This window comes from Garra rufa, chromosome 20 (genome assembly GCF_049309525.1).
Source record: "Garra rufa chromosome 20, GarRuf1.0, whole genome shotgun sequence".
Taxonomy (NCBI): domain Eukaryota; kingdom Metazoa; phylum Chordata; class Actinopteri; order Cypriniformes; family Cyprinidae; genus Garra; species Garra rufa.
This window is the reverse complement of record NC_133380.1, coordinates 29,159,234-29,187,148: the sequence shown is the minus strand read 5'-3', so window position 1 is coordinate 29,187,148 and position 27,915 is coordinate 29,159,234. Positions and strand designations below refer to the sequence as shown.

General features: G+C 37.0%; 1 protein-coding gene across 1 annotated transcript in view; it reads right to left on the bottom strand.

Annotated features, from left to right (window-relative positions):
- The window catches only part of phactr3b (phosphatase and actin regulator 3b), a 91,255-nt gene that overhangs the window by 32,106 nt on the left and 31,234 nt on the right, over positions 1-27,915 (bottom strand). The window contains exons 2-8 of the mRNA XM_073826007.1: positions 17,002-17,163; positions 14,811-14,885; positions 14,469-14,618; positions 10,122-10,343; positions 9,796-9,991; positions 8,792-8,982; positions 6,116-6,269 (exon numbers count right to left, since the gene is read on the bottom strand). Of these exons, the coding sequence (XP_073682108.1) occupies positions 6,116-6,269; positions 8,792-8,982; positions 9,796-9,991; positions 10,122-10,343; positions 14,469-14,618; positions 14,811-14,885; positions 17,002-17,163 (1,150 nt within the window). The remainder of the gene's footprint in view (positions 1-6,115; positions 6,270-8,791; positions 8,983-9,795; positions 9,992-10,121; positions 10,344-14,468; positions 14,619-14,810; positions 14,886-17,001; positions 17,164-27,915) is intronic.

Genomic DNA, 27,915 nt, shown 5'->3' with positions numbered 1-27,915 from the left:
GAGGGAAAAGTTACTTAGTGTTGCTTTAAAGAGTTTTACTGCCTCTAGTGTACATTTCAACTGGAATCTTTAGTGATTCATACATAAAGGTACGTATTTCTAATGAGCCAATGTTGCAACACTATAGCATTGTGGCAGTGAGCATTTCACACGCAATCACTTTTACATTTTAGTCGGAAAATCTAGCTGATGAACAATGAATGGAAAGCAACTGCTCTAGACGTCACGTATCGCCCAAACATACATAACCCAAAGCCCATCATGTGCTGATTACGTACAGTGACAAAGTTCAGGGGTTCTGACACACACGCATCAATATGAAATCCCAACATCCTGAGGCACGATCTGACCACGGGATCCATTTCTCTTAACACCTCAGTAGAGTTCATCCTCACAATTGTGTCCGCGATCGATCTGAAAGTGCTCGGTTGCGTAAGTGAAGGCCTTACATAAGCTGTTTGTGTGCGGCCCATCTCAGACCCCCGGTGGGGTGCGAGTTACCCATCCGAGACCGACTCAGAGGAGACTGAACTCACACACAAACTCCAGAGGGGTTCCCTGTATACTTACACCTGTAACAACATGACTTGTAACCTTTCAGCCGAACTATGTTTATATAGGCAACATTTCAGTTCTGAACATCCAGATTTCAACAATACATTGTCAACAACGAACTAAAGATTATAAACAATCATTAACATTTAGCTGATGATGATGAATTTCCCAGAACATTATCTGATTCTTAACAGCCTTAAATAATTAATGGTGTAATTACTGACAAATTTGGCACAAAAGTGTGAAACTGTGGGTGTGCTTACGTAGAAAATATGTGACATCACACAACACGAGGGTGCTTTTCCTCTGAAACCTCTTACGTGGTAATATAGCCGGAGAATGAGAAAGAATGTCAGAAGAAGGTGAGACCTCTGCTGAGCCTCTAAACACAGGGTTAACTCATCATCGCTCTTCGTGTAATTAGTACTAATTATACACCACTGCAGTTTAGTAGACATGGGTAGCATAAAGTCACTGAGTTTTCAGGAGTTTTATTTGGAAACATTTATTTAACATGTTCAAAATACTACTCTGATATGTCAACCAGTGGAGTTTTGGGCAGGACGACCACTTTTGCTGTTAGATACTTGCTTGATATTGTTCTTTGGTTAAGCAACTGAACAAACCGCTACCACTGTTTGCACTACAGGCATAAATGATAACTAAACGTGTGTCTTGTTCAGGAAATGTGTGTACATACTGTAGCTGCAACTGAGAATTATATTAAATCAACTAATTTAAAGATTATTAGAAAAACTGAAATTCAAATTGTTGTCGGGTAGAGAGGGACAAGGTGGGGGATTCACCTAACTTTAGCAATGGAGCATGGATAGCTGCTTCCGGGATGCTTCAGCGAGCCGCAGGGCGGCTGGTATAAATGCGAGCATTGACTAAAGTGTCTGCGAACTGCTCCGATAGCCGTTCTGGAGCTGCGTCGTTGACGTGTGCGGTATAGAGGGTCGAAACACATGCAGAGCTGCGGCTGATGTAAACACAAGCATTGACTAGAGTGACGATCATCGGTGGTCACACCGGAGCCGCGCCGTAGACTTGTGCAGTGTGTGGTAAGCAGTGATGGGAATAACGGCGCTATAAATAAACGGCGTTACTAACGGCGATACTTTTTTCAGTAACGAGTAATCAAACGAATTACTGTTTCCCCCGTTACAACGCCGTTACCGTTACTGGCAATAAAATGCGCGTTACTATAACTGAGAACACTGAAGCGGTTTTCATGCAAGCAGCATCTCTCTCAGCCATAGGTCCTCTCTTTCCCCGGGGGTGTGTGCGTTTGTGTGTGTTCGGGGCCGGGGAGGGACACATAACCAGTGATGATGATTGGTGTGTCTGTAAACGAGGTGTAACTGAGAACGCGATGATTGGCTTAGATTGAGTAAATTTCCATTGTTTGCCAATCAGAGGTAGAGTAGTGCGGGTGTTCACACACAAGCACACCCACGATCAGTCGCACACACCAACATCCAGGAGTCACAACGATGGGAAGTCCAACAAGTTCAAAGCTAGCTTTCGCAAACTGGAAGTATAAGCACTACTTTTCCCTCGCTGAGGTGAAAGACAAAAATGTTTATGTAACGTGCAACTTATGCCCAGGAAAAAAAAAGAGTCTCTCTGCGTCGGTCTGTGTAATAAATATGTAAAGTTCTAAACCATCTATTGTGCTTTATTGTTCCACTATAGTAATGATAATATTTATAATAATATGTTGAATTTGATAGTTGTCTCTGACGTTGTCCCACAACAACATTAAAATAGTGTAGATTAGTGTACAATGTTTTATATTTATTTTATAGTTATATTAAATTAGATTTTTTTTTTAAGTAACGCAATAGTTACTTTGCCTGGTAATTAGTTACTTTTATAATGATGTAACTCAGTTACTAACTCAGTTACTATTTGTGAGAAGTAACTAGTAACTATAAATAATTACTTTTTTAAAGGTACGTGCCCAACACTGGTGGTAAGAGATTTATTCATCATACAGTAACAGATAACTTAACTAGCCTTATGCTGGAGCTGGCTTTGGGCATGTAAATAATTAAATAAATTAGCTAAATAACGATAATATCATGTATCGGCTATCTCGCAGGCTGACGATATAGGACCAACACTACTGTAGCGTATTATTTACTCACCCTCCATGCATCCTAGGTCTATATTAAAAATAATCCTGGCACTCCCAAGCTTTTGAGTTGTGTATTCTGAATTGTTACAAAAAAAATAGCAACAGATAGTGCCAGTAGCTCACCAAGTGCAACCATTTTATGTCATCGAAATAATGGCGGCCCCCATAGTCCAAAGTATGTATAAATCAATGTGTCAGTTTTCACTTTAAAAGTAACTTTTCCCAAAACTGCTTATACAGCAAATGCCTTTCAAGTAGCCTTTCAAAGTATCACCTTTATCTACTTCCTGTGCTATTTCTCTCCAAAAGTTATAAGAGATAAAAAAGTAGTGCTTAAATCTTCTTCTTCTAGTGCTTGTATTCTTTTACACTAGAGTTTTGTAAATCTTTGAACCATTGTTGTTTCATTCTCATCCATTTCTTGTTTGACTTCAAAACAACACCCAGGATCAGTGCTGCTACCTTGTGGAACAACTAATCAATGTGAAACAAATTCAATGTGCATGTGTGACTTAAATATACAGAGAATGCACATTTAGAAAAAATCAGCCTAATTTTAATAGAGCAGGCGGTTGCTTAGTAGAAGCCTCCATTAAACAGTGGCCGGTTAGCAGCCCCTGCTATTTTCTTCTTACTCCAGCAACTCTCCAGTTATTTACAGCCATTGGGATTCCACACAATGTTCTCATTAATATTGTATTGGTTCACTTATAATCACAGCTAAGGAGGAATACACTGGAACCAAGAGGACACGGCAGAAATTGCTGTTTATTACCCAGTCACTGAGGAGGCATAACCAGTTAATGACTTAAGCAACTTAAGCAAGAAACATAAATGATAAATGAGCCCATTTCTTGAGGATGGCTAAAAGTGGTCTTATTTCGTGGGCTTATGCAACCACTATCAGAAAACACAGGAATACAACTTTGTGGCAAGAAAACGAGAAAACGAAATTCAAAGAATAAAAAAAAATACCACTGCAAGAAAGTAAGAATGAGCGAGCTTACAAAGTCTGTGTTGATTGTTTTTTCTCTAAATGAAATGGCTTTCAAACCTCTTACGGTAAGCAGATGTCCTGTTTTGCATGGGACAGTCCTGTTTTTCCCAGGAAACACAGGACATCTGGCTACCCTAAAAGCTAGCGTAAAGCTTTCTGTGGAGCCAGATAAAAAAGAGGTTTATCTGACTCTTGCACTATGCAAATCTGTAACACTCTTAAATATCTAAACCGTTTACCTTTAGTAAGACCCAGCCCACTGTCTGTTTTTCAACTGATTCATTTGAACAAAAAATTTCTATAGGCCATTTTTCAAAGCACAAAAATATCTGTAACTGATAAAAAATGTGCACGGATCACAATCTACAAAATCTCCAAAACTACCATTTGACGACACCTTCATAACCACAACTTGTTTTGGAGGACAACAATAAAAAAGCTTTTCTTGTCATCAAATAACAAACCCACGCACCTACAGTTTGCCAAATGTTACTGGAATTTTCATTGCAACTGGTTTCTGTAGTAAAATGAGACCAAAAGGAGGAATGGATTTCGGTTTCGGTTCGGTCATGGTTTAATCTTCAAGCACAACGATTCAAAGCATACCTTAATTGACACAAACTCAAATTGAACACACAAATGGTTCACTGACTAGAGAATCGAAAAGGGTGGCAACATTAGTGTGTGATCATTTACTTTGGTTCCACCTGAACAGAAAGAAATGTTATAACCCCCCCTACTGGTTGAAGTGCTGTTAATATGTGCTGTAGGTACTGTATATACAGTACATATGCACTGCATGGATATTGAACTGATGACTAAAAAAGCACCTGACAGACCATGACAAATGCAACATTTTAACTGAATCTGAAATAACTCATCAATATCAAATAGTGCGACATAACAATTCTTAATTTCAAAAATATTGAGTATGAAAACCTTATTTAAAGGGATAGTTCACCCAAAAATGAAAATTTTATGTTTATCTGCATACCCCCCGGGCATCCAACATGTAGGTGACTTTGTTTCTTCAGTAGAACACAAACGAAGATGTTTAACTCAACTGCAGTCTGTTAGCCATATAATGGCAGTCAATGGGCACCAAATCTTTGAGAGTAAAAAACATGACGATACATTGAGGTGATAGGACACAAAACGATCGGTTTGTGCAAGAAACTGGACAGTATTTATATCATTATTTACCTCTGATCCACCACAATTATATAAATACTGTTCAGTTTCTTGCACAGACTGATTGTTTTGTGTCTTAACACCTCAGTGTATCATCATGAGCCACAGGTATGTTTTTTTTTAGCTCTCAAAGATTTGGTGCCCATTGACTGCCATTATATGACTAACAGACTGCAACGGTTTGAGTTAAAGATCTTTTGTTTGTGTTCTACTGAAGAAACAAAGTCACCTACATCTTGGATACTCTGGGGGTAAGCAGATAAACATCCAATTTTCATTTTTGGGTGAACTATCCCTTTAATTACAACCAAATTGTCATTTTTAAAGCAAAGTATTCTTTAACAAAGTATTCCTTAACTTAATATGACACACTTTCCAATGCGAAATTACAATTTATAACTACACAATAATGTACTGAAAAGTTTGTCTTCTCAGTTTCACTTTATTTTGATGGTCCCTTTAACACATTCTGTTGACTATAAGTAACGTTGCACCTACATGTCTACTAACTAACACTGAGAGTTAGAAGACAGAAGACATGTAGGTGCAACGTTATTTATTGTCAGCAGAATGTCCAAAAGGGACCATCAAAATAGGTGTTACTGATTTCCCAGTTAGTTTTCACTTTTTCAATTTGTTGAGTTATTTACCCACCATCTTTAAAACTAGTGGTCTGTGCTTCATTAAAAAAAAACAGTTCTGATTGTGGACAGGAGAGAAACAAAACTACACCAAAAGCAAACAATAAAATGCAGCTAACTATATAATAATACATAGCTAGGATAGAAAAAATAAACTTTTGAACACTGAAAAGAAAAACAATACCATATCTCTGTGTGTATGAAACTTGGTAACACTTTATTTTGATAGTCCACTTTAGACAGTCTACTAATAGTAAGTAACATTGCAACTAAATGTCAACTAGCATTCATTAGAGTATTAGTAGACTGTCTGCTTAATATCTTCTAACACTTTATTTTGATGGGTCCACAACATACTGACTATAAGAAACTTTGCAAGTATATGTCAACTTACTCAACTGACTCTAAACCTAACCTAGCAGTCTCCTCTGAGAGTTAGTAGACATGTAGTTGCAAATTAATAGAATTAGTTGACATGTAATTTCAAAGTTACTTATAGTTAGTAGAATGTCTAAAGTGGACTGTCAAAATAACTTTAATCCACATTCACCGCATCAGTATGACAGGACAAGAGACAATGAGACTCACTTGGCAAGCTTCAGTTCAATCTGCTGGCGGATCTCCTGGCGTTCCTGATCACTGCGCACTGGGAAGATGTTCCTGTCCTCCAGTTCCTGTTTACTGGGCCTGTTACGCAGCTTTACTGCCAGAAGCTCTTTTCTTATTCGCCGTGGAAGAGTACCTGCACAGACCCAAATACAAGTACACATGATCATTTATGATGGTGAAATGTTCAAACAAGGGCCAGCTATAGACACATTCATGACTCAAGGACTGATTTTATTAAAACTAACAGGTTCAAATTCAATATGATGTCAAACTTTTCAGAATTAAGTAGCATTTCTAGTGGCACTACACGCTTAAAAATAGAGGTGCTTCACGATGCCATAGAAGAACCGTTTTTGTCTAAATAGTTCCATAAAGAACCTTTAACATCTGAAGTACCTTTCTGTTACAAAAGGTTCTTTGTGGGTGGCGAAAGAAGGTTCTTCAGAATTTAAAAAGGTAAGAAAGAGATGGTGAACCTTTGACTGAATGGTTCTTTGTGGAACCAAAATTGATTCCTTTATGACATCGCTTGAAGAACCTTTTAAAGCACCTGAGTGTATGATCAATAATTTTGCTCCAGATAGTTTTTGTAAAAAGTACTTGTTCATTAAGAAGACAGCAGTGTCAGTAAAGCGGTGGAGATGAAATATGAGAAAACTAAGAGAAATGATATTTTTGTGCAAACTTTCCAAACAAAATGTTAGTGTTATTTTAGTGTTTATGTATTTTTCTTCATCAAATTTTATCAAACGCTATAATTTTGGTGTTTTGGTGACTTCTGTGGGCACTGCCCAATTTTATTCAATCCTGTTTTCTTTCTGTTTTGCAGTCTGTCTCTTTCTCTCTCTCTGGCCCACATGTAATGACAGCAGACTGCGTTAGAAGTAGGACACCAGATGTTGCTGATAAATCAAGTCTCGGAGAAGAAAAGCCTCTTCATTTCTGGCATGAGGAGCATTCTGAATGCAACAAAATTTCCAAGTACTCCAGCATTATTAACAGGTACTCAGATACCAATTTACTAAACAATTATGTAGATTTTCTGAAAAAAAAAAAATGTGAGTTGTGTTTGCTTGTTTAAGCATGACTGTCACTGTGGCTGTGTGCTGGCCAGGATGTTACTACAGAGCGAGTGAGTTTTTTACAAAACACTGCAGGAAAAAAAATATAATCGCTGTTATATTTGACTAAAAGTAAAACGATTACAAATTGTTTACAGTAATAAACACTGCGGTACGTCTTGTATTTTTTAATAATACTTTGCACTGTAGCCACTGGAACTTCTGAGCAGCCACAATGCACAGCCACAGGTCATTTTGTCTTAGCCATGACTGTCCACAAACCAACAGCAGAGAGCTTCTGTTTTTCACCTGTTGAGTTGACTAAAACAGCTGTTCCCAATGAATCAGGGTAATTAGGATGCTTTAGAACAGCTTGGACTATTTGGAATGGTATAGAACTTTGGATTTTCCCATAGACTGTGACAGTTTGCAAATGGGAAGGAATAATTTTAGACATACCACTTTTTGTTCAAATGTAAATAAAAGCTGAGAAATATTTTTTCCACAATGGTGCCTCTTGTACATCGTCTTATTATCTTTTGGGAGAAGCCTGTGTCATTTCCGGTCATAAAAAACCTTGCTGGTTGAATAAAAGTAACTATAAGTCAGAATTTGCCAGGAGTATGAATAATTTCGGGCTGTATATATATATTAGAGAATTAAAAAGAAAACTGAAAACATTAAAATATAATATTTTAAAATATTAAAATACTGACTAATTCAAAACATTCTCAAAATTGTTAATAAATACTATAATATAATAGAAATAATGCTAAAATAACTGTCAAATTTCAGTTCAAATCCCTAACTGTCCCTAAGTGTAAGCAACAGTAATAACGATAGTCTGCCATTTTTAGACATTTAAATTATTGTTTTATTAAAGGATTAGTTTACTTCCGGAACAAAAATTTACAGATTGCGTACTCACCCCCTTGTCATCCAAGATGTTCATGTCTTTCTTTCTTCAGTCGTAAAGAAATGATGCTTTTTGAGGAAAAGATTTCAGGATTTCTGTCCATATAATGGATATGTATGGTGCCCCCAAGTTTGAACTTCCAAAATGCAGTTTAAACGCAGCTTCAAAGGGTTCTAAATGACCCCAGCTGAGGAAGAAAGGTCTTATCTAGCGAAACAATGTTATTTTCGAAACAAATTGACAATTTATATACTTTTTAACCTCAAATGCTAGTCTCGTCTCGTTTCTGCGATGCGCCTGCATAGTCTGTGTAATCCGGGTCAATACAGTTAGGGTATGTCAAAAAATTTGTTAAAAAAAAATACAGATTGTTTTGCTAGATAAGACCCTTCTTCCATCGTTTAGAGCCCTTTGAAGCTGCATTTAAACTGCATTATGGAAGTTCAAACTTGGGGGCTCCACACATATCCATTATATGGAGAGAAATCCTAAAATGTTTTCCTCAAAAAACATAATTTCTTCATTTAGAAAGAAAGACATGAACATCTTGGATGACAAGGGGGTGAGTATATTATCTTTAAATTTTTGTTCTGAAAGTGAACTAATCCTTTAAACAGATACTTTGCAAAAATGTGTAGCTAATTTAAAAAAGATTTTAGTCAGCACAAAGAAACAGACCAGAGATGACAGACTCGTTCCAGCTGTCTTGGTCGCCGTAGTATTCATCCAGACGCATGTTCTCCTTGTTCTCTTCAGCTTCTTTTTTGTTCTCCACCTCTGCGCTTTGGTCATTCTCAGCGCTGGCGGTGCGGGACAGCCGTCCATCCGAGCGCCGTCTGGGTGAACTACGGATCTCCTTTCCATGGAAACTATGCAAAGCATAGAAGTGCATGTAAAATAATCATTGAAAAGTTGATGATAATGCATCTAAACTCCCAGACTGTGCTTCATTTCTAATACTGTCACATCTGAGGGCTAAAAACAAAAAAATGTGATATGTGAAAACCCAACCGGTTAACAGTAAAACATGTCAAACGTGGTGTGATGCATTGTATAATGGCAAGGTGCCATCATTAACTGACCACATGCATATATTAAAGTTAAAAAAGGAAACATAACAGCAGTGTTAAAAAGTTTGAGGTCAGAAAGTTATTTGTTGTTTTTGTTGAAGGAGATTAATACTTATTTTCATCAAGGCTGCTTTAAATTGCTAGTAAAACATTTATAATCTTACAAAAGATTTATATTTCCAGTAAATGCTGCTCTTTTAAACTAACAGCACATCTGTTTTCAACATTGTTAATAATCAGAAATGTTTCTTCAGCAGCAAATCAGCATATTAGAATGATTTCCGAAGGATCATGTGACACTGAAGACTGAAATAAAGATGCTGAAAATTCAGCTTTGATCACAGAAATAAATTACATTTTAAAATATATTCACATAGAAAATAGTTATTTTAAATTCAAATAATATTTCTGTATTTTTGGATCAAAGAAATGCAGTCTTTATGACCATAAGAGAATTAATTTTGTAAACCAAAAATATCTTACTGACCCCAAACGGTAGTGTAGCTATCGTGTAACTACACAGCACAGAGTACATACAAACTACTTTTATATAGTAAATGATAGGATTTAGATAAATTATTACTGAAAGACTGTCCCACTTGAGTGTCTCACCTGTCCTGCCGGTGTTTGGTGGCCAGCGCACGGTGCAGTTCCTCGATAATGCAGCTAGGAGGCAGATGATGGCGCATGATGCCTAAGTGAGGGGAGCCGGTGGGGGTGGAGATCCTGCCCCTCAGGGCATCTTTGGGGAGGGTAAAGTTCCTGGGCAGTGTGGCTGGAGCAGGCCGGATCTGATTAGAGTGGGTACCTAACGGATAAGAACAAAAAAATAAATAAAAAATGATTGTACTTACTTGTGACTAATTTAATTAAACAAGCACTCCTCTATACAAATCTTGAAAACTGTTACATATGCATCTGATAAATCTGATACTGACTGTCCAGACTGCCCAGTCTAGTAAGCAGCTTCACAGGAAGTTTGGCTGGAGGAGTGTGGACTTCTCTGAGTGGTGGCTCTTCTTTTTTCTCCTCATGGCACTCAGGGGCCTCAGGGAGCCCCACACTGGCCCCTCTGCTCAAGGCATCTAAATAGGGCTTCTCCTCATCCTCACTTTGCCCAAGTTCCCCTTCTGTTTCTGTCATCTCTGTGACGTCTCGCACTGGAAAGAGAAAAGTGCGTTCTGTAATCTCTGCTGCCATCTAGTGCTAACTCAGCATTGCTCATTCTGTCATTTGTTCTTTCCAACATTTGAATGAGTCATCACTTGTTACAAAATCACATAAAAAGAAAATGCGCATGCTTATTAATTCTAACTAGTGGCACAGTGGTATGTTATGCATGTAAAATATGTTATGTTTATATATTTAATATATTGATATATAATATAAATTATATGAATAGAAATACAGTGTCTCACAAAATTGAGTACACTCCTCACATTTCAGCAACCATTTTAGTATATCTTCTCAAGGGACAATACTATAGAAATAGAACTTGGATATATTTTAAAGTAGTCAATGTGCAGCTTGTATATCAGTATATATTTACTGTCCTCTGAAAATAACTCAACATACAGTCATTACTGTCAAAATAGCTGGCAACAAAAGTGAGTACACCTTAAGTGATAACAGCAGTATGTTGTTTAACCATGCAAAGCCACATGTCCTATTCATCATGTTTATGTTTTTGCCTGCTTGACAGGACCATACAAATTTGTGTATCTTGTATTAGAGCAGTTAAAATTAGGTGCTTTAAGTACAGTTCTCTCATACTGACCACTGGATGTTCAACATGGCATCTCATAGCAAAGAACTCTCTGAGGATTTGAGAATTAGAATTGTTGCTCTCCACAAAGATGGCCAAGGCTATTAGAGGTTCAGTAACACCCTGAAACCGAGTTACACTACAGTGGTCAGGGTCATACAGAGGTTTTACAAGATGCATGCACATGCATGCGTGCTGCCAGCATTGCTTTAAAGGTTGCAGAAGTAGAAGGTCAGCTTGTCAGTGCTCAGACCATACGCCGCAAACCGCAACAAGTCGGTTTGCATAGGCGTCATCCCAGAAGGAATATGAAGCTGGCTCACAAGAAAGCCTGCAAACAGTTTGCTGAAGACAACCTGTCCAAAAGCATGAATTACTGGAACCATGTCCTCTATACTGTATGTGTGTGTCTTTATATAAAGTGTACAACGGGGCTAAAGGCGCCTCGGGGTAAAAGACGCCTTTAAAATAATTTTCCTCTTAACCACTAGACGGCAGAAAAACTTGGCGTAGCAATTTGCAAAGCATTCGCTTTTCAAGATACAGGTGCAAATTTGCCTAATCCTTGATGGGATCAAGGCAGCAGCACAAAGTTAATTCTGTGCTTACTTGATCTAATATTTGATGTTTTTTTTTTAATTTTTAAGAATTGCTAAAATTGTTGACTATATTTTGAGACCAAGTCTTCCTAATAATTTTCAATTTTGTTTAAGATATTTAAAGCAACAGTTTTTAAATAACGAAAGAATATGTAAAAGTATGCTATTTGGGGTAAAAAAAAACACCCCTGCTGTTGGGGCTAAAAGGCACATAATAATTAACACGATAATTAATAGATGGCTGACTTTTCCATTTGTTGACATGACATGGTTAGATTCAGATAGTAAATATAATTTATGTTGGGTGTCCATTTTAGAGATAATTCAGCATGTTTAGAATGAAATCATCATATTTAAAACATGATAATAATCATATTATATAATAAAATATAATTTGATGTTCCTACTGTAAATCTATATTAAATTATTATGAGATATCCTCCAATACTTTCAGAATCTTTACTTTTTAAAATGATTTTGAAATTGATTTTTTTTGGTTCTGTATTTTATATTCTTTTATATTAACATGTTTTAATGACAGTACATTTCTTGAAGAAAAATTATTTTATCTATTAAAATAAGCAGAAAATAGTACAAACTTTGCTAAAGTGATTGTTTTGAACAAGTATTAACTTCATAAAAAAGCATTATTTTAGAAAAACTATTTGTATCAATATTGTGTGCCTTTCGCCCCATGCTGGTGAGCCTTTTACCCCATGTGTGAGGTTACATACATCATACATTTATATGGTTTTTAAACAAAATAAACGATTTTCACACAAAATCTGTTGCTCTATAAATGTTAAATACAAAAGTATATATTTTTTTTTGCAATCATACATTTTAGCCGCAGTGAAAAGCATATACCCTACAATAATAAACATACACGGCATACACACATATATTATGTACACAAAAACTTTTATTTTGGATGCAATTAATCGCGATTAATCGTAATTAATCGTTGCTCAGCACTAATTCTAACATATTAATACGCTGTTAAAAAAGCAAAACAAAATTAAAGTTCTAAAAAAAAATCATTGGAGTATGTCTTAAAAGAAAATACTGTTTCAGTCCTTCTATTTCATGTTCAATTCAATGTGTTACATTTCTTTGTCATTGTTTGTGAAATTTACCAGCAATTTCGGAGTGGAAACTGTTTCTACACATTTTTTTTCAGTGTCGTCAACATGTAACATAATCTGCAAACCACTGTACTTCCCTAATGAGTCATACTCCTAAAACAGAATATTCAACAACAACAAAATGTCAGATGGAAATTGTTTTCATCCATGGGAAATGACTGGACTGGCATTTCATACTAGATTGGGGTGAAACCTGAATGTGAGTTTGAAGTGGATTGTGAGGGATCTACTCCTCCCTTTTTTTTTTGGCTTTTGACTTTTTGACTGTGATTTGCACTAAAAAAAATTGTGTATGACTTACTTTGAAACAATTTTCAAATAATCACAAAGAAATGGCAAGTGACACGCTGAATTAAACTTGAAATTTTAAAGGGTTCCTATAATGCTTTGTGTGTGGTGTGTATGTTTGGGCATAAAAAACATCAACAAAGTTACAAATCTCAAAGTCCACTCCAAAGGGAGATATTTAGTTTTGAAAAAAAAAATCCCTTTTTTAGAACTACAACAAACGTCTTCTTTGGACTACAGCTTTTGTTTTCCGGATGCTATGATGTCAAAACGCAGTCCATTAGAATTTCATCGTTGGTGGATGGGGAGGGACGAGGTGGGGGGATTCGCCTCACCTAAGCGATGTAGCATGGAGAGCCGCTTCTGGGATGCTTCAGCGACCCGCAGGGCGGCTCATATAAATGTGAGCATTGACTAAAGTGTCCGCAAACTGCTCCGGTAGCCGTGCTGGAGCCGTGCCATTGACGTGTGGTATAGAGGGTCGAAACACATGCGGAGCCGTGGCTGATGTAAACATAAGCATTGATTAAAGTGACGATCAACGGTGGCCGCGTCGGAGCCGCGCCGTAGACGTGTGCAGTGTGTGGTAAGAGATTTATTTATCATACACTGAGATAGCTTCACTAGCCTTATTCTGGAGCTGGTTTCAGGCATGTAAATAATTAAATAAATTAGAACAATAATGATATCATGTATCAGCGATCTCGCAGGCTGACGATAGGAAAACATTACTGTAGCGTATTATTTACTCACCCTCCATGCATCCTAAGTGTATATGACTTCCTTCTTCCAGACAAATGCAATCGGAGTTATATTAAAAACAGTCCTGGCACTCCCAAGTGCGGCATAGACTGAACGGCAAGTGTTTTTCTCCATAAGTCCTAAACAAGTCGATCCATAATAAAAAAGTGCCTCACATGGCTCCAGCGGGGTCACAGTAAAGCCACCTTTAGGGATCCGATGTGTTTTTGTAACAAAAATATCCATATTTAAAACATTAGAATCACTTTAATCTAGCTTGCGCAGTTGTACATGGAACTTGCTTCTTTGGGAAGAGGTGCGGCAGGAATGAAACGCCATCTAAGCTGTTCGCCAATTGCAACGCAGTGGGACTGCTAACCAATCACGACACATTTTGTTTTTCAGAACATTTTTGTGCCAGCCTGGGGAGAAAGCTATTGAAATGATGTGAAAAATAATGCTTTTTTTTTTTTCGAACCACCAAGCATGAAAGCATGTTCTAGAGCACCCCCAAAATAAAACGACTAAAATAGTATTTTCTTGTAAAACAGTCTGATAATCTTTGTTTTATTTACAACTTTTTGGGGGCTTTTCAGATACATTTTGAAGGCAACATTTTTCCCCAATTGACTAACAGAAAATAAGGTCAGGGATGTGTTTTAATGAAGTTAATAGCGTCAATTTTCCTTTCATGTTGACTTTGCAGTCATCTGTTTCGCAGAAGACCATGTGTTTGTGGGTCCTGACCTGTGGACAGATTGTCCTCATCAGATCCAAGATCCTCTGTGTTGCTGGCCAGCGGCGCCATTAGCTCGTCATCGCTCTCCTCTCCGTCGGACTCATCCAGCGTGGGGGTTCCTGGCTCGTCTGTATTCCCCCCACACGCAAAGCCAGACTCTGCAAGCACAGGAAAAAGCCACCAATCTCAACGGCTGTCATCACTTTCTCATAAAAGCCTCATAACTCTCCTGGTGGTCAAACAGGACAAGGTGATCTAGCTACCGTTACGCATGTACGCTGCTGGTGAACAGCCGCTTATAGCGGGGAGCATTTGGCACTGTTGAAAGGAGTGATGTTGCAGTTTCTCACCGATGCCAGCTTCTGCCAGGCCCTTCCTGACAAGATCGTCACGATTCTGCCTGGTGGGCACTTTCCTCTCCAGCCCTGCAGATGCCATCAGATAGAGTTAAATATAGATCTCACTGAACACAAATACAAACACTACAGTCCTTCAGTCTCCAAATCAAGCAGTGTTGGAGAGATAATAATAATCATGTATGGAAATTAGAGCTGTCAAAATTAATTTGTTATTGCATGTGATGCATTAAAAATGTTTAACGATGTTAATGTTTTAACACCATTTAATCAATTTGACATTGTAACTCTAAATAAATATTAATTTAATTACTTAATAATAATAATAATTATTATTAATAACAATAAATAAATAAATTTATATACATGTAAATGTGAATTATTTTTAAACAGTTTGATTTAAATTTATTAAAAATAAAATTATTACAATTGATTATTTTATTAATGGCATGAAAGCTGAGATGCAATGACATTTATTTGATGGGGAAATAACTATCAATAAGATAATAATAAATATATTATATACAGTTGCATTTGAAATTATTCAACCTCCTTGAACTGCAAGGCATTTTGCTGCAGAGAACAAAATTTTGTAAAAACAATTCAACAAAGGCATCAGTACACTATTAGAGAAAGTTTATTGATACACATTTGAGTAATTCCGAGAACATAAGTTGATGAATAATGAAAAAAAAATGTAATTGCTCTAAATGTTCATGTTCAAAATTATTCAACCCCCAAAAGTCAAATTTGGTGCAGAATATTTTATTCTTTAAAACCCCTAATAAATGCTGCCTGGAAGTGTTTAGAAGCCTCTGTCACCTCTCTACTGCAGTCTTGGCCCATTAATCTCCTGAAAAAGCTTTCAGATCACTGATAATCTTTGGTTTTCACTTTGCCACTGCTTTCTTCAAATTCAACCAAATATTTTCAATGTGAATTTAACCTGGAGACTGAACAGGCCACTCAAGAACATTCTATGACTGATCTCTGAATGATGCATAAGTAGATCTGGATGTTTACTTTGGGATGATGGTCCTGCAGGAAAGTCCACTGATTCTTAGCTTCAATCTTTGCACCAGAGGCATCACAATTCTTGCCAAAATGGCCTGATACTTTCAAGAATCCATGATGTCCTTCATACGGTCATGATTTCCACTTCCTGCAACAGTAAAACACCCCCATAAGAGGACTGGCCCACCTCCATATTTGACTATGGAGATGGTGTTCTTCTGCTCATAAGTTTTGCCTTTTTTGACCAAACATACTGCTGATCCATGGGTCCAAAAAGCTCTAGTTTGGTCACATCACTCCATAAAACATTCTTCCAGAACTCCACAGGTCTATCAAAATGAAAGTTAGCATCTTCAAGTTGGCCTTTCTGTTCTTCTTGAAGAATAGTGGTATTCGGCAAGATGCCTCAACATGAAGGCCATACTTGTCTAGTGTTCTTCTAATACAGTGCATTAAAATGTTCTTCTTCCTTTCGTCAGGTCATCTTGCAAGTCTTTGGCTGTACATTGCAGGTTTTTCCTCAGTTGCTTTGATCAAACATTTTATGATATTATGTTTTTTTGTTCAACACCCTCATAGGTTTTCTGGTACAATACATTTGAATCTAAGGCTTAATATAAGGCTGCCAGCTGTGTCTCTAGGAAGTTTTATGGTCTTGGAAATCTTCATATAGCATTAGACTTTGTAAAGTAATAACATTATTTCTTTTTCTATAGCTTCTCTATAGCTTTTGTGAGAACTCTGTTGACTTTGCCATATTAGCTACTCAACTTAAGCACATGCATGAGCTAACTGTATGTATGTGTAACAGCTCAAGCTAATTATGTTTTCTAATAGATTTTCCAAAGGTTTAACTTTTGTTTTAAGACAATTTTGTTACCTACAACACAAATAAGTGACTAAAACAGCAATGATAAATAGAGGTTGAATAATTATGACATAGCTGTGTTATGAAAAAATCCTAGAACTCAAAAATATTACATTATATATTGACATGATAACTTTTAATATGACAGTAATCTGTTGTAGATGCAATTTTTATATAGTCCTGGATCTTCAGAAAAACTTGTATTTGTAAAGTACTTCAGTCTCTAGGAAATCAATAATTTTGATTGCAACTGTGACATTCAGATTTTTTGTTTGTTTGTTTTTTTGTTCTTTCCTAACTCACCTGTAGAGCCTTGTCTTAGTTTTTCATTTTTCTTTTTCCTCCACTTCCAGGGCTTGAAGATGCGTCCCAGGTTGGCCAGTTTACTGTTGCGGCGGATGGGGGGAGTTCGGACCCCTGACACCAGACAACCAGAATGAAGCGATCTGTGCTGATCCATCACATCTACAACATAAAACAGACAAGCAGAGACATTCTCAAAGAAGGCTACTACTAAACCTCAGCACCAAACATGCAGTTACATCCAGTCCGATTCAGATTCTAATTTGACAAGTGCAAATGTAAGTAAATCGCATCATGTGATTTATCTTAAAACTCTCTTCCCATAAATTTTGCATCTGAATAGGGAAACTCGTACAAATGCATATTCAGTAAGGTCAGGTGCAAAAATAACTGCCGTTTCAGCACTAATTCTTCACTGTGCGTCTTTAGTAAATTCTGACAGTACTATTTTAATGCCTGGCACAAGCTGTTACTAAATCTGTCCCAAAGACTGATGGAAATTTTATTCAGATCAAGCTCATCTGGATTGACTGGGGTGTTTACATGAAGACTTTTCAGTCCGACTAAGGCATCACCCTGATTATAGATTAATTATTTGGGTGCATGTAAACGTAACTACTGACTGCCTGGCAAAACCTAGCTGAGCCCAGTTTTCACCAGTTTTTAGTGTTGTCCACTTGACATCAGACCACCTGAGACAGATGTTAATAACAGCTGCAAAAGCGGCCTGTAAGAGCCAATCATATTCCATGGGGAGTGAATGGTGTCTGCAGTACAGCAACAAGGCCTGTATCTTGCTCTGCCAACACTATTTGTTTACCAAGGTGAAACAACATATGGGTCATCTCCCCTAAGGCAAAACATTAGTTTTAATTCAAAAGATAAAGAAACACATTAAAAAAATGATCAGAAATGGATACATTACACTCTTAAAAATAAAGACGCTTCATGATGCCATAGTAGAACCTTTTTGTCTAAATGGTTCCATAAAGAATCTTAAACATCTGAAGAACCTTTCTGTTTTACAAAAGGTTCTTTGTGGCAAATAAGGTTCTTTAGATTATAAAAAGGTAAGCAAGTTATAGCTATTTAAAGTACCTTTGACTGAATGGTTCTTTGTGGAACCAAAAATTATTCTATGGCATCGCTTGAAGAACCTTTTGAAGCACCTTTATATTTAAGAGTGTACTCCGAAATCTGAAAAGTTCTGTTGCTTTTTACTCAACCTCATGTCATTTAAAAACAAAAACAAAAAAAACGGAAAAACGCATACAAAAATTTCGGACTGCAATGACCTTGAGGGATAAAAACTGATAGTGTTGTTCAAAGAAAATATCCCCATCTCATTTGTGTTTGGACATTTTCAAACATGCTCTGTGAAAACATGGAACCAGGTTTGACGTTAATTATTTCATACCTGATCAAGACATGGCATGTCAGACAGATTATTTTTGTGTTTTTTTGTGCTTTTCAGGCTTGACAGCTCTTGCCCAGATAGCACACATACGTCTGCAAGATGTCTGTTAAAGATCTCATGACCTGGAAAGCATCTGCTATGTACAAAAGTCTGGCAGATGTCTGTAAGATGTCAGTTTTACATACATTCTAATTCATAAACATCTTAAAGACATCTATTAGACATTTATTTGACATCTGATAGGAAACGTCCAATAGACGTATTGCAGATGAGCAAACTACGTCTTGCAGATGTAAATGTAGACGTCAAAGAGATGTATGTGTGCTATCATAGTGGTCACTTTATGCTCAGTCATATGCAGAAGAGCTCTATTGGCGCTACATGCCACTGTGTTACTCAAATGAAGAGCCACCAGTTTCTTTAACGCTCTGCAGATGTCCAATTTACTGCTGAATCTAGTTCTATGACAGACAGCAGTGGACATAGAGCACTGCATTATGTCTCACATGGGTCTGTGCAGACCCTAACACACAAACAATTGACTGTTTTAAAAGGCAGTCCTGAATTACCCACAGTAATCAAGTCACTACTGCAACTCAAACTGTTTGTTGGGTTACTGACAGCTAACAAACTTCCAATCCTCACCAACTTCCATACGTCAGTCTAGCAGACAGGCTGCCATTGGATTATTCTGTCTTGAACCCTATCGAACACATGACTTGGCTGTGTCTACAAGGCCCTTTGAGTAAGAGCTACAGGGTCCAGCATAATGAGGCAGCGATGGGCCTCTGCAACGCTGCTGGAGGCTCAAACCCTGCGACGGAGCAGGAATAGAAGCATCTCTCCTACACAGTCTGGCTGAGATGGAGAGTTGACACCTCGGGAAGAGTGCAGATGAACCGTGGGCAGTGCTGAGAGCTTCTATCTCTGTCTGTTTCTTCCGTTTGTCACACCTAAAACCGCATGAAAATGAATAAAACAACAACAACAACTAACACCTGTTTATATCAGAAGGAAAAGTGATACAGTAGATGTAAACTAATCTATAATACATTTATATTATAACTAATCCTAAACAAGTCTCCAATATTTTGGAGTGCTATCCACCGTGGTACAGTGCAACAATGGAAATAAGGAACTAGCATGCTAGTGTTTCCTAAAAGCATCACCACTTAAAGGGATAGTTCACCCAAAAATAAAAGTTGTGTCATTAATTACTCACCCTCATGTGGTTTCAAACCTGCAAAACCTTTATTCATCTTCGGAACACAAATTGAGACATTTTAATGAAATCCGAGGGCTTTCTGACCCTGCATGGACAGCAAGGGTTCTTTGACGCTCAAGGTCCAGAAAGGAAAATATTTAAACAAAAACATCTCAAATTGTGCTCCAGAGACAAACAAAGGTCTTACGGGTTTGGAACGACAAGAGGGTGAGTAATTAATGACAGAATTTTCCATTTGGGTAAACTATCCTTTTATGGCACGTCACTTCCCTGATAGTACACGTACATCTCGAAGACGTCTATTTGACGTCTGCATTTACATCTGCAAGACATAGTTTGCTCATCTGCAATACGTCTATTGGACGTTTCCTATTAGATGTCAAATAGACTTCTATTAGATGTCTTTAAGATGTTTATGATTTAAAATGTATGTAAAACTGACATCTTACAGACGTTTGCCAGATGTTTGTACACAGCAGATGCTTTCCAGATCAAGAGATCTTTAACAGACATCTTGCAGACATGCGTGTGCTATCTAGGTTCACTCAGCAGCCATCTTTGAAATGCCTATTAAAGTGCTGTTTTAGTCATGCAAGTACAGCTCCCGTCTCTTTGAATGGAGAAATATCAAATTCTCCAAAGCTGTTCACCAAGTTTACAATTAAATTTCATATTTAGATCAATGAAATCTGACAACTGACTTACAAATGTTGTTTCATATGCACTAGTATTAAAATGCTTCTTTTTCAGGCTAGACCAGTCAATGCACATGTGCAGTCCTAAGCGCATGCCCCAGAGCGCTGACTATTTCTATAGCAACCGGAGTTACAGTGATGCAGTGACTTTACCAACTGACCCTTTGCAAAAACCCACCCTCCTTAGTTACTGTTGATATGTCCGACAAACAATGCCACTGTCACACTAAACATGTTCTCATGCAGTGAAAAATACATCATGGAGCAAAGAGGAAACTGACAACACACCGACAGACAAGACAGAGCAGGTTACTTCTGGTTTGAAACAAGGTCTTGGCTTTACAATGTCATTTTGTAAGAAATTCAAACAATAAATACCATTTTGTGGCTCTTTAATGTGTTGTGACAGATCACTCTATTGCCTTATATCAATTGACATGTGAACCTATCGTCTTTTCTTATTTACTATAAACACGAAATAATCATAAACAAACATCAGAACATATTTCATTTCAACCACAGAAAGTTTAAATCCACAGAAGTTGATCTACTCTCTGAATTTGTTTGCCGGACAGATTCGGCGTTATGATTGGTCAAATTGCTTGCTAATCAAGTTGTTTGCGAAGGGTCAATTACCAAGTGGTTTTACCGACTTTGTTTTTGTGTGGTTGGAACTACAGTTCTCGACCTGCGGTTAAAGCACAGTTTATTGTAGTCTTTAATAGATCATGCTCTCAAGCACAATAACAAACTAACATGAAGCACAATTGATATCGGTCATTTCATATACAGTGGTGCTTGAAAGTTTGTGAACTCTTTAGAATTTTCTATATTTCTACATAAATATGACCTAAAAGATCATCAGACTGTCACACCCTAACCCCAAAATAGTGAAAACAGTCAAAGAGAACCCAATCAAACAAATGCAACACTACATTAATTTGTTCTTCTTTAACCATACTTTGGTAGAATCACGTGTGCTTGGGTTCATTGTCTTGCTGCATGACCGACTTTCTCTTGAGATTCAGCTCTTGGACAAATAGAGCTGAATCTTGGACAAATTTTAGAGTTTGCTGGTATAACTCAAAATTCAGAATTCTATCAGTGATGGCAAGCCGACCTGGCCCAGATGCAGCAAATCAGACCCAAACTGTGATACCACCACCATTATGTTTCACAGCTGGGATAACGTTCTTATGCTGGAATGCAGTCTTTTCCATTCTTCAAACATAACGCTTCTCATTTGACCCCAAAATTTCTATTTTGGTCTCATCCATCCATTAAACATTTCTCCAACAGTCCTTTGGCTTGTCCACGTGATCTTTAGCAAAGTGCAGAAGGCCAGCGATATTCTTTTTGGTTGTTCAGTGTTCTCTTGATAGTGGACTCATGAACATTACCGTTAGCTAATGTGAAAAAGGCGTTTAGTTACTTAGAAGTTATCCAGGAGTCCTTTGCAACCTCGCAGACTATTACAGATCTAGCTTTGGAGTGACCTTTGTTTGTTACCAATGGTTTGGTAACAATAGTCTTGAATTTCCTGTGGAGTCCAAACTCTTTAGAGATGGCTTTGTAACCTTTTCCAGCCTGATGCGCAACAACAACTCTTTTTTTTCTGAGGTCCTCAGAGATCTCCTTTGTTCATGCCATGATTTACTTCCACAAACATGATTAGACTTTGATAGATCCCTGTTCTTTAATTAAAACAGGCCACACATTGACACCTTATAGTCACCCTATTGATTGAAACACACAAGTGACCCTGGACCACAAAGCCAGTCATAAGGGTCAGATTTATACATCATCCGAAAGCTGAATAAATAAGCTTGATGTATGGTTTGTTGGGATAGGACAATATTTGGACGAGATACAACTATTTGAAAATCTGCAATCTGAGGGTGCAAAAAAATTAAATATTGAGAAAATCCCCTTTAAAGTTGTCCAAATGAAGTCCTTAGCAATGCATACTACTAATCAAAAATTAAGTTTTGATATATTTACGGTGGGAGATTTACAAAATATCCAAGGAACATGATCTTTACTTAATATCCTAATGATTTTTGGCATAAAAGAAAAATCAATAATTTTAACCCTACAATGTTTTGTTGGCCATTGCTACAAATATACCCATGCTACTTATGGCTGGTTTTGTGGTCCAGGGTCACATATAGTCTATATATGAAATATTAGATCATTTTCCAGAAACAAAAAAAATGATGAAGTATAGATTTTTATCTCAATTGTTTGATTGGGTTCTCTTTGTTAACTCTTCGGATTTGCATGAAAATCTAATGATCTATTGGGTCATAACTTAGGTAGAAATCTAGAAATCTAGAATTCTAAAGGGTTCACAAACTTTTAAGCACCTCTGTATACATAAAAAATTTCATTCTGTGTGTTTTAGTTTGTCACAAGAACGAAAGTGACATTTTTAAAGAGTGTGCATGTGTGCCTATACACTGCAAAATGTATTTTCTTACGTAGTATTTTTGACTTTTTCCTACTATAAATACCTAAACATTCTTGAATCAAGATACATTTATTTGAAAAGCAAAATTTAAGATATATAGTCTTGTTGCAAGAAAAAATCATATTAATTCAAAGAGAAAACAGGATTATTTTTGTTGTTGTTTTGTTTTGAACCTCCATAGTGAATAAATGCAACAAAAACAGGACATGATTTCAGTAGTTTCAATGATGATATCAAAGAATCGCATTTATTATGCTAAGGGTGAATTTGTTCTAGCGAGAGAACACATCAAATCAGTATCCACATTTTTTTTTATATATATATTATCACAGTATGTGGTAAAGCATGGCAGCATGTGGGTGATGGGATGAAGTGTCAGTGTAATATTAGTGGTGGAAAAGACCACACTCCCCTTCCAGCTAAGCTCTAGGAAAAAAAAAAAGATTCTGTCGACTACAGCTTCCACTGCCATTAAACCTGTTAAAATAGCAATAATACAATCACTCACGTCTGTCTACAATTATTCATGCTGAATGCCACACCTTGTGTAGCTAGGCTCAACGCAGTTCTATGTATAATGCTCAACAAACTGCGCATTAATGTAATGCATTTACATAATAGCTCAGCAGTATTGCTATCACATGTAAAGTTTCTATAGAGAGCAGAGGATGTAATGCAGCTTAGATTTCTCCAAGATCGGTGTGGTGCTGTCCGACAGAGCCCAGACAATGTAAAGCAGGTCAGCTGTTCATGTCTTACTAAACCAGCAGTGCAGAATCCAGGTCAAGCCTTTTAGTTACTGCAGCTAAAGCACAACCCAGGGTCAGAGCGCCGTTGCCATGACTACTCCTCCGGATGCTGCAGCGCAGCCCCTCTGAGGCGCAGCATCACTAACGGGGGTTGCTGGGTGGATGGGGAGGCTGTTGCCACGCAGAGCGACTAGAAACCCACGAGAGCCAATCGGAGTCGAGGACACGGAACACACACCAGGCATCCCTCTATTTATAATTTCTAGATGTTGTTTTGAAAAATTGATCATGGGAGGCTCAGAAGCGACTGGAGAGATGTAGTGCATCTCATTCATAAACACATACAAAATATAGAGATGCATGCATGGAAAAATCGATGAGAAAACCCCACGCGATGAAACACCTCACAGCATTCCCTGAATTATGAAGGTGATCGGGTGTTTTCCATAGTCTCTCTATACACCGCTTGAGTGTTTCATAACATCTGCAACAGACCTCTGCTGTTATTAGACTGTGAGAAAATAAATCAATAGGAAGTTCTTCAACATTAGCCAATACTGAAAGACTCTGCCAAGTCTTTCCACTGACCATGAAACCAGGGAGTGAAATAATGGTTGTGGGGTTTTAATTAAGGTTTTTAATCTCCCACACATCTCACTAACCCCTCACCAATGGTGACTCTTTTTGCACATAGACTATGAATACAATAAGCTATACTCTACCAGCTAAAAATTCAGCTTTGAAATCACAGAAATAAATTACATTTTAAAATATATACAAATAGAAAACAGTTATTTTAAATATAATATTTCAAAATTGTTTTTGCTGCACTTTGAATCAAATAAATGCAGGCTTGGTGAGCAGAAGAGACATTAAATATCTTACTGTTCAAAAACTTTTGACTGGTAGTGTAAAAAAAAACAGTATTTAAAAAAATGTTTGAAGTGCAGAATAGCCAATGTTTCACTTGAGTACCTGACGGTACACCCAAATTACTCAGCCTATTACTTGATTATTACTATGTGACCCCCTGAAAGTCATAAAAGTAATTTTGGAAACGAAATGGATCATACCACATTACCTGAAATGTAATAGTAAATACACTAGAAAACTTCACCCATTGATGTGCATTTACTCATGGAGGAAGCAAGAACATCATGTAGGTGTTTGAAATGCATTTGTGTAGTTCTCTTGAATGACAGCCAGAGCTGAGTTTTAATTACATGTGATCTGAATTATGTAATCAGATTTTTAAAAAAGAAGTAACTGAAATTATAGTAAATTGAATAGGCTACATTACTTTTTATTGATTACATGATTACATATTATTCACACAATAGCAATAATTCTTCTTCTTTTTTATCTTTTAAGGCGAGACACTGCAGGTGAATAGGGTAAACATTTTAACTAAAAGTTATTGCCTTACCCATTTGATTGATTACATTGATAATTGCAAATATTTTTTGTATTACACGTTTTAAAATGTTAGGTTTTAATATGCAAATGAGGCATTATTTAACGAAATATGCGCTAATTTGCATACATTTCTATTACAAAAATCTAAACATTGGATGAAGTCAGCTTTAAAATTGTTGTTTAATATTTATGACATATTAAAGTTTTTACAGGGGTAATTTTGGGTATCTCATTTTGTCATTCCATGATTCAGAAAATACTTAGAACAGACAGAAAACAATATGTTTTCGCAATTTTTGGGGGAATAATATGTTGTATATAATCAAGCAAATTAAATATGAACAAATCCCTCTGTAAAAACCTTCAGGATATAGACAAGAATAACAATGTAAAGTTTGGTGTGTGTAAGTGCTACTTAAGTGGAGATTAGTGTAGAAGAAAAAAACTCATTTTGAGAAAACGGCATTTAAAAATATGGATTGTAATTGAAATCTTTTGACACAAATAGATAAAGTGCTATAAAATAAACACTAAACAGTGTCCTTTGGATTCTTTCCAAGTCTGAAAAAACTTTATGAAAAACCAAAAAGCCCAGCCCTCAAACAGGTGCATGAAAAAAACAGCATTTTTGCCTATAGTGTCTCCCCTTAAACATTCATTTTTAAATGTATATACAGTACATTCAGAAAGTCTTCGAGTTTCCAGTTATTAGTCAGGTGGCTACACAGCATTTGACTACTGGATTTACAAAAATATATATTTGGGTTTAAGAAGTGTTTCAATATTGCATCAACTACTGATGAACACATTAATTTTTATTTAAATTATCACTCAAAAGGTTAGTTAGCCATTTGTTGTTAAGTATGTTTGACTATTTCTTCTGAAGGCTTTTGTCTTTCAAAATATCAAAATGCACACATTTCTTATTTACACGTAATGCAGGGATTCCTGAACCTCTTTCACATAATGTATGTATTTGAGGTACACCTGAGAGTACACCTGAAGTACATTATTGTAACTAATATAAACTAACAATAAATTCTAATTAACGAATCAGTAAGTAATAGCATTCAGTTGAACGTGGTAGTTAACTATTGGCTAATCGGTATTATTTTTATCTCCCAGAGAACTACTAAGAAATACTATATGCAGGTTCATAATTAATGTGAATGATGCAAAATGTACAATTAACTTCTAATGTGAAGATCATGGTAACCCACTAGTAATGATTTAAGAATTACCATATTCATCAGAAGGAATTACTTATTTGGACCAGTATTCTAAAGTGAAGATCATAATAACTTTTTGAGACTTTCTGAGTCTGTTACCACATGACATAATGCATTAAAATTACATCACAGAATGCTCTAAACGGTTTAAAGTGGCCTAGATCCTGTGCTAATGTATTTTTAATTACATTAAGCTAACAAGGTACTAATATTGTGAAATTAACATCTTGGTGAATGTCTGAATGATTTTTCGATTACTAGAGTTAAAATAAACACAGCAAGTTGCTTTGAATAGTACGCGTCGCTTTTAGCATGAATTACGCTTTTGGTGCAAATAATGTAAAAATAATGGCCTAAATAGTGGCCTAAATAGCATATCTAGTAAACATATTTAAGATAGGCTACAACTTCACACTGCATTCAAGCTTTCTCAATAACTTAGTCAGTTTCCTCACGCATAACAAAACAAATCGAGACAAAATAGATGTCCCATAATAAGCGCACTTACGCATAATTTCAGGAGTTACTCTGCAAGAGTTCAGGACGCGCTGCCGTTTCACTTAACACCTCACGGTGGAGTCTTTAGGCGTGGTGTGTCTGTGTCACGATCAGAATGTGTGAGAACATCGACAGCTGGACTTTGAATCTTCCCTGCTTCCATGAACACAACAAAAAATTCCTTATCACTGATAGAAAGCCAGCAGTGATTCCCGCAGCGCTCCGTCAGCAGAATCACTCACGTGCGCGCAGCAACATCCCGCGCCCCAAAGTAACCCGCAGGCAGCACCACGCGAGCGAAAGACCCCTTTATTTTTTTAATGTCATTCGTGAAGGCAACATTTTTTCAAGCCTTTTATTCTGCAAACAATATAGAATAACGATTAGAAAAACGACCTATTCTCAAAAAAGAGTGCGAAAAAACACTCTCCAAATACACACACACACACACACATGTTGGGTTTACATGTTTTATGGGGACATTCATAGGCGTAATGGTTTTTATACTGTACAAACCGTATTTTCTATGGCCCTACACCTACCCTACACCTAAACCTAGCCCTCACAGGAGATTGTGCACACTTTTATTTCCTCAAAAAAACTCATTGTGCATGATTTATAAGCCTGTTTCCTCATGGGGACCTGAGAAATGTCCCCACAAGGTCAAAATTTACTGGTATTCCTATCCTTGTGGGGATATTTGGTCCCCACAACGTGATGAATACCAGGTACACACATACACACACACACACACACACACACACATGTTGGGTTTACATGTTTTATGGGGGACATTCCATAGGCGTAATGGTTTTTATACTGTAAAAACCGTACTTTCTATCGCCCTACACCTACCCTACACCTAAACCTAGCCCTCACAGGAGATTGTGCAAACTTTTACTTCCTCAAAAAAATTCATTGTGCATGATTTATAAGCCTGTTTCCTCATGGGGACCTGAGAAATGTCCCCACAAGGTCAAAATCTACTGGTATTCCTATCCTTGTGGGGACATTTGGTCCCCACAACGTGATGAATACCAGGTACACACATACACACACACACACACACACACACACACACACACACACACACACACACACACACACACACTTATCTTTGCAAGAATGTGACCTACATGCTGAAAATCTTTCTCAGACGAGATAGGATGCTAATGTGAATGTGCACACAGATGCTGACAGTTAAAATTTGCATGA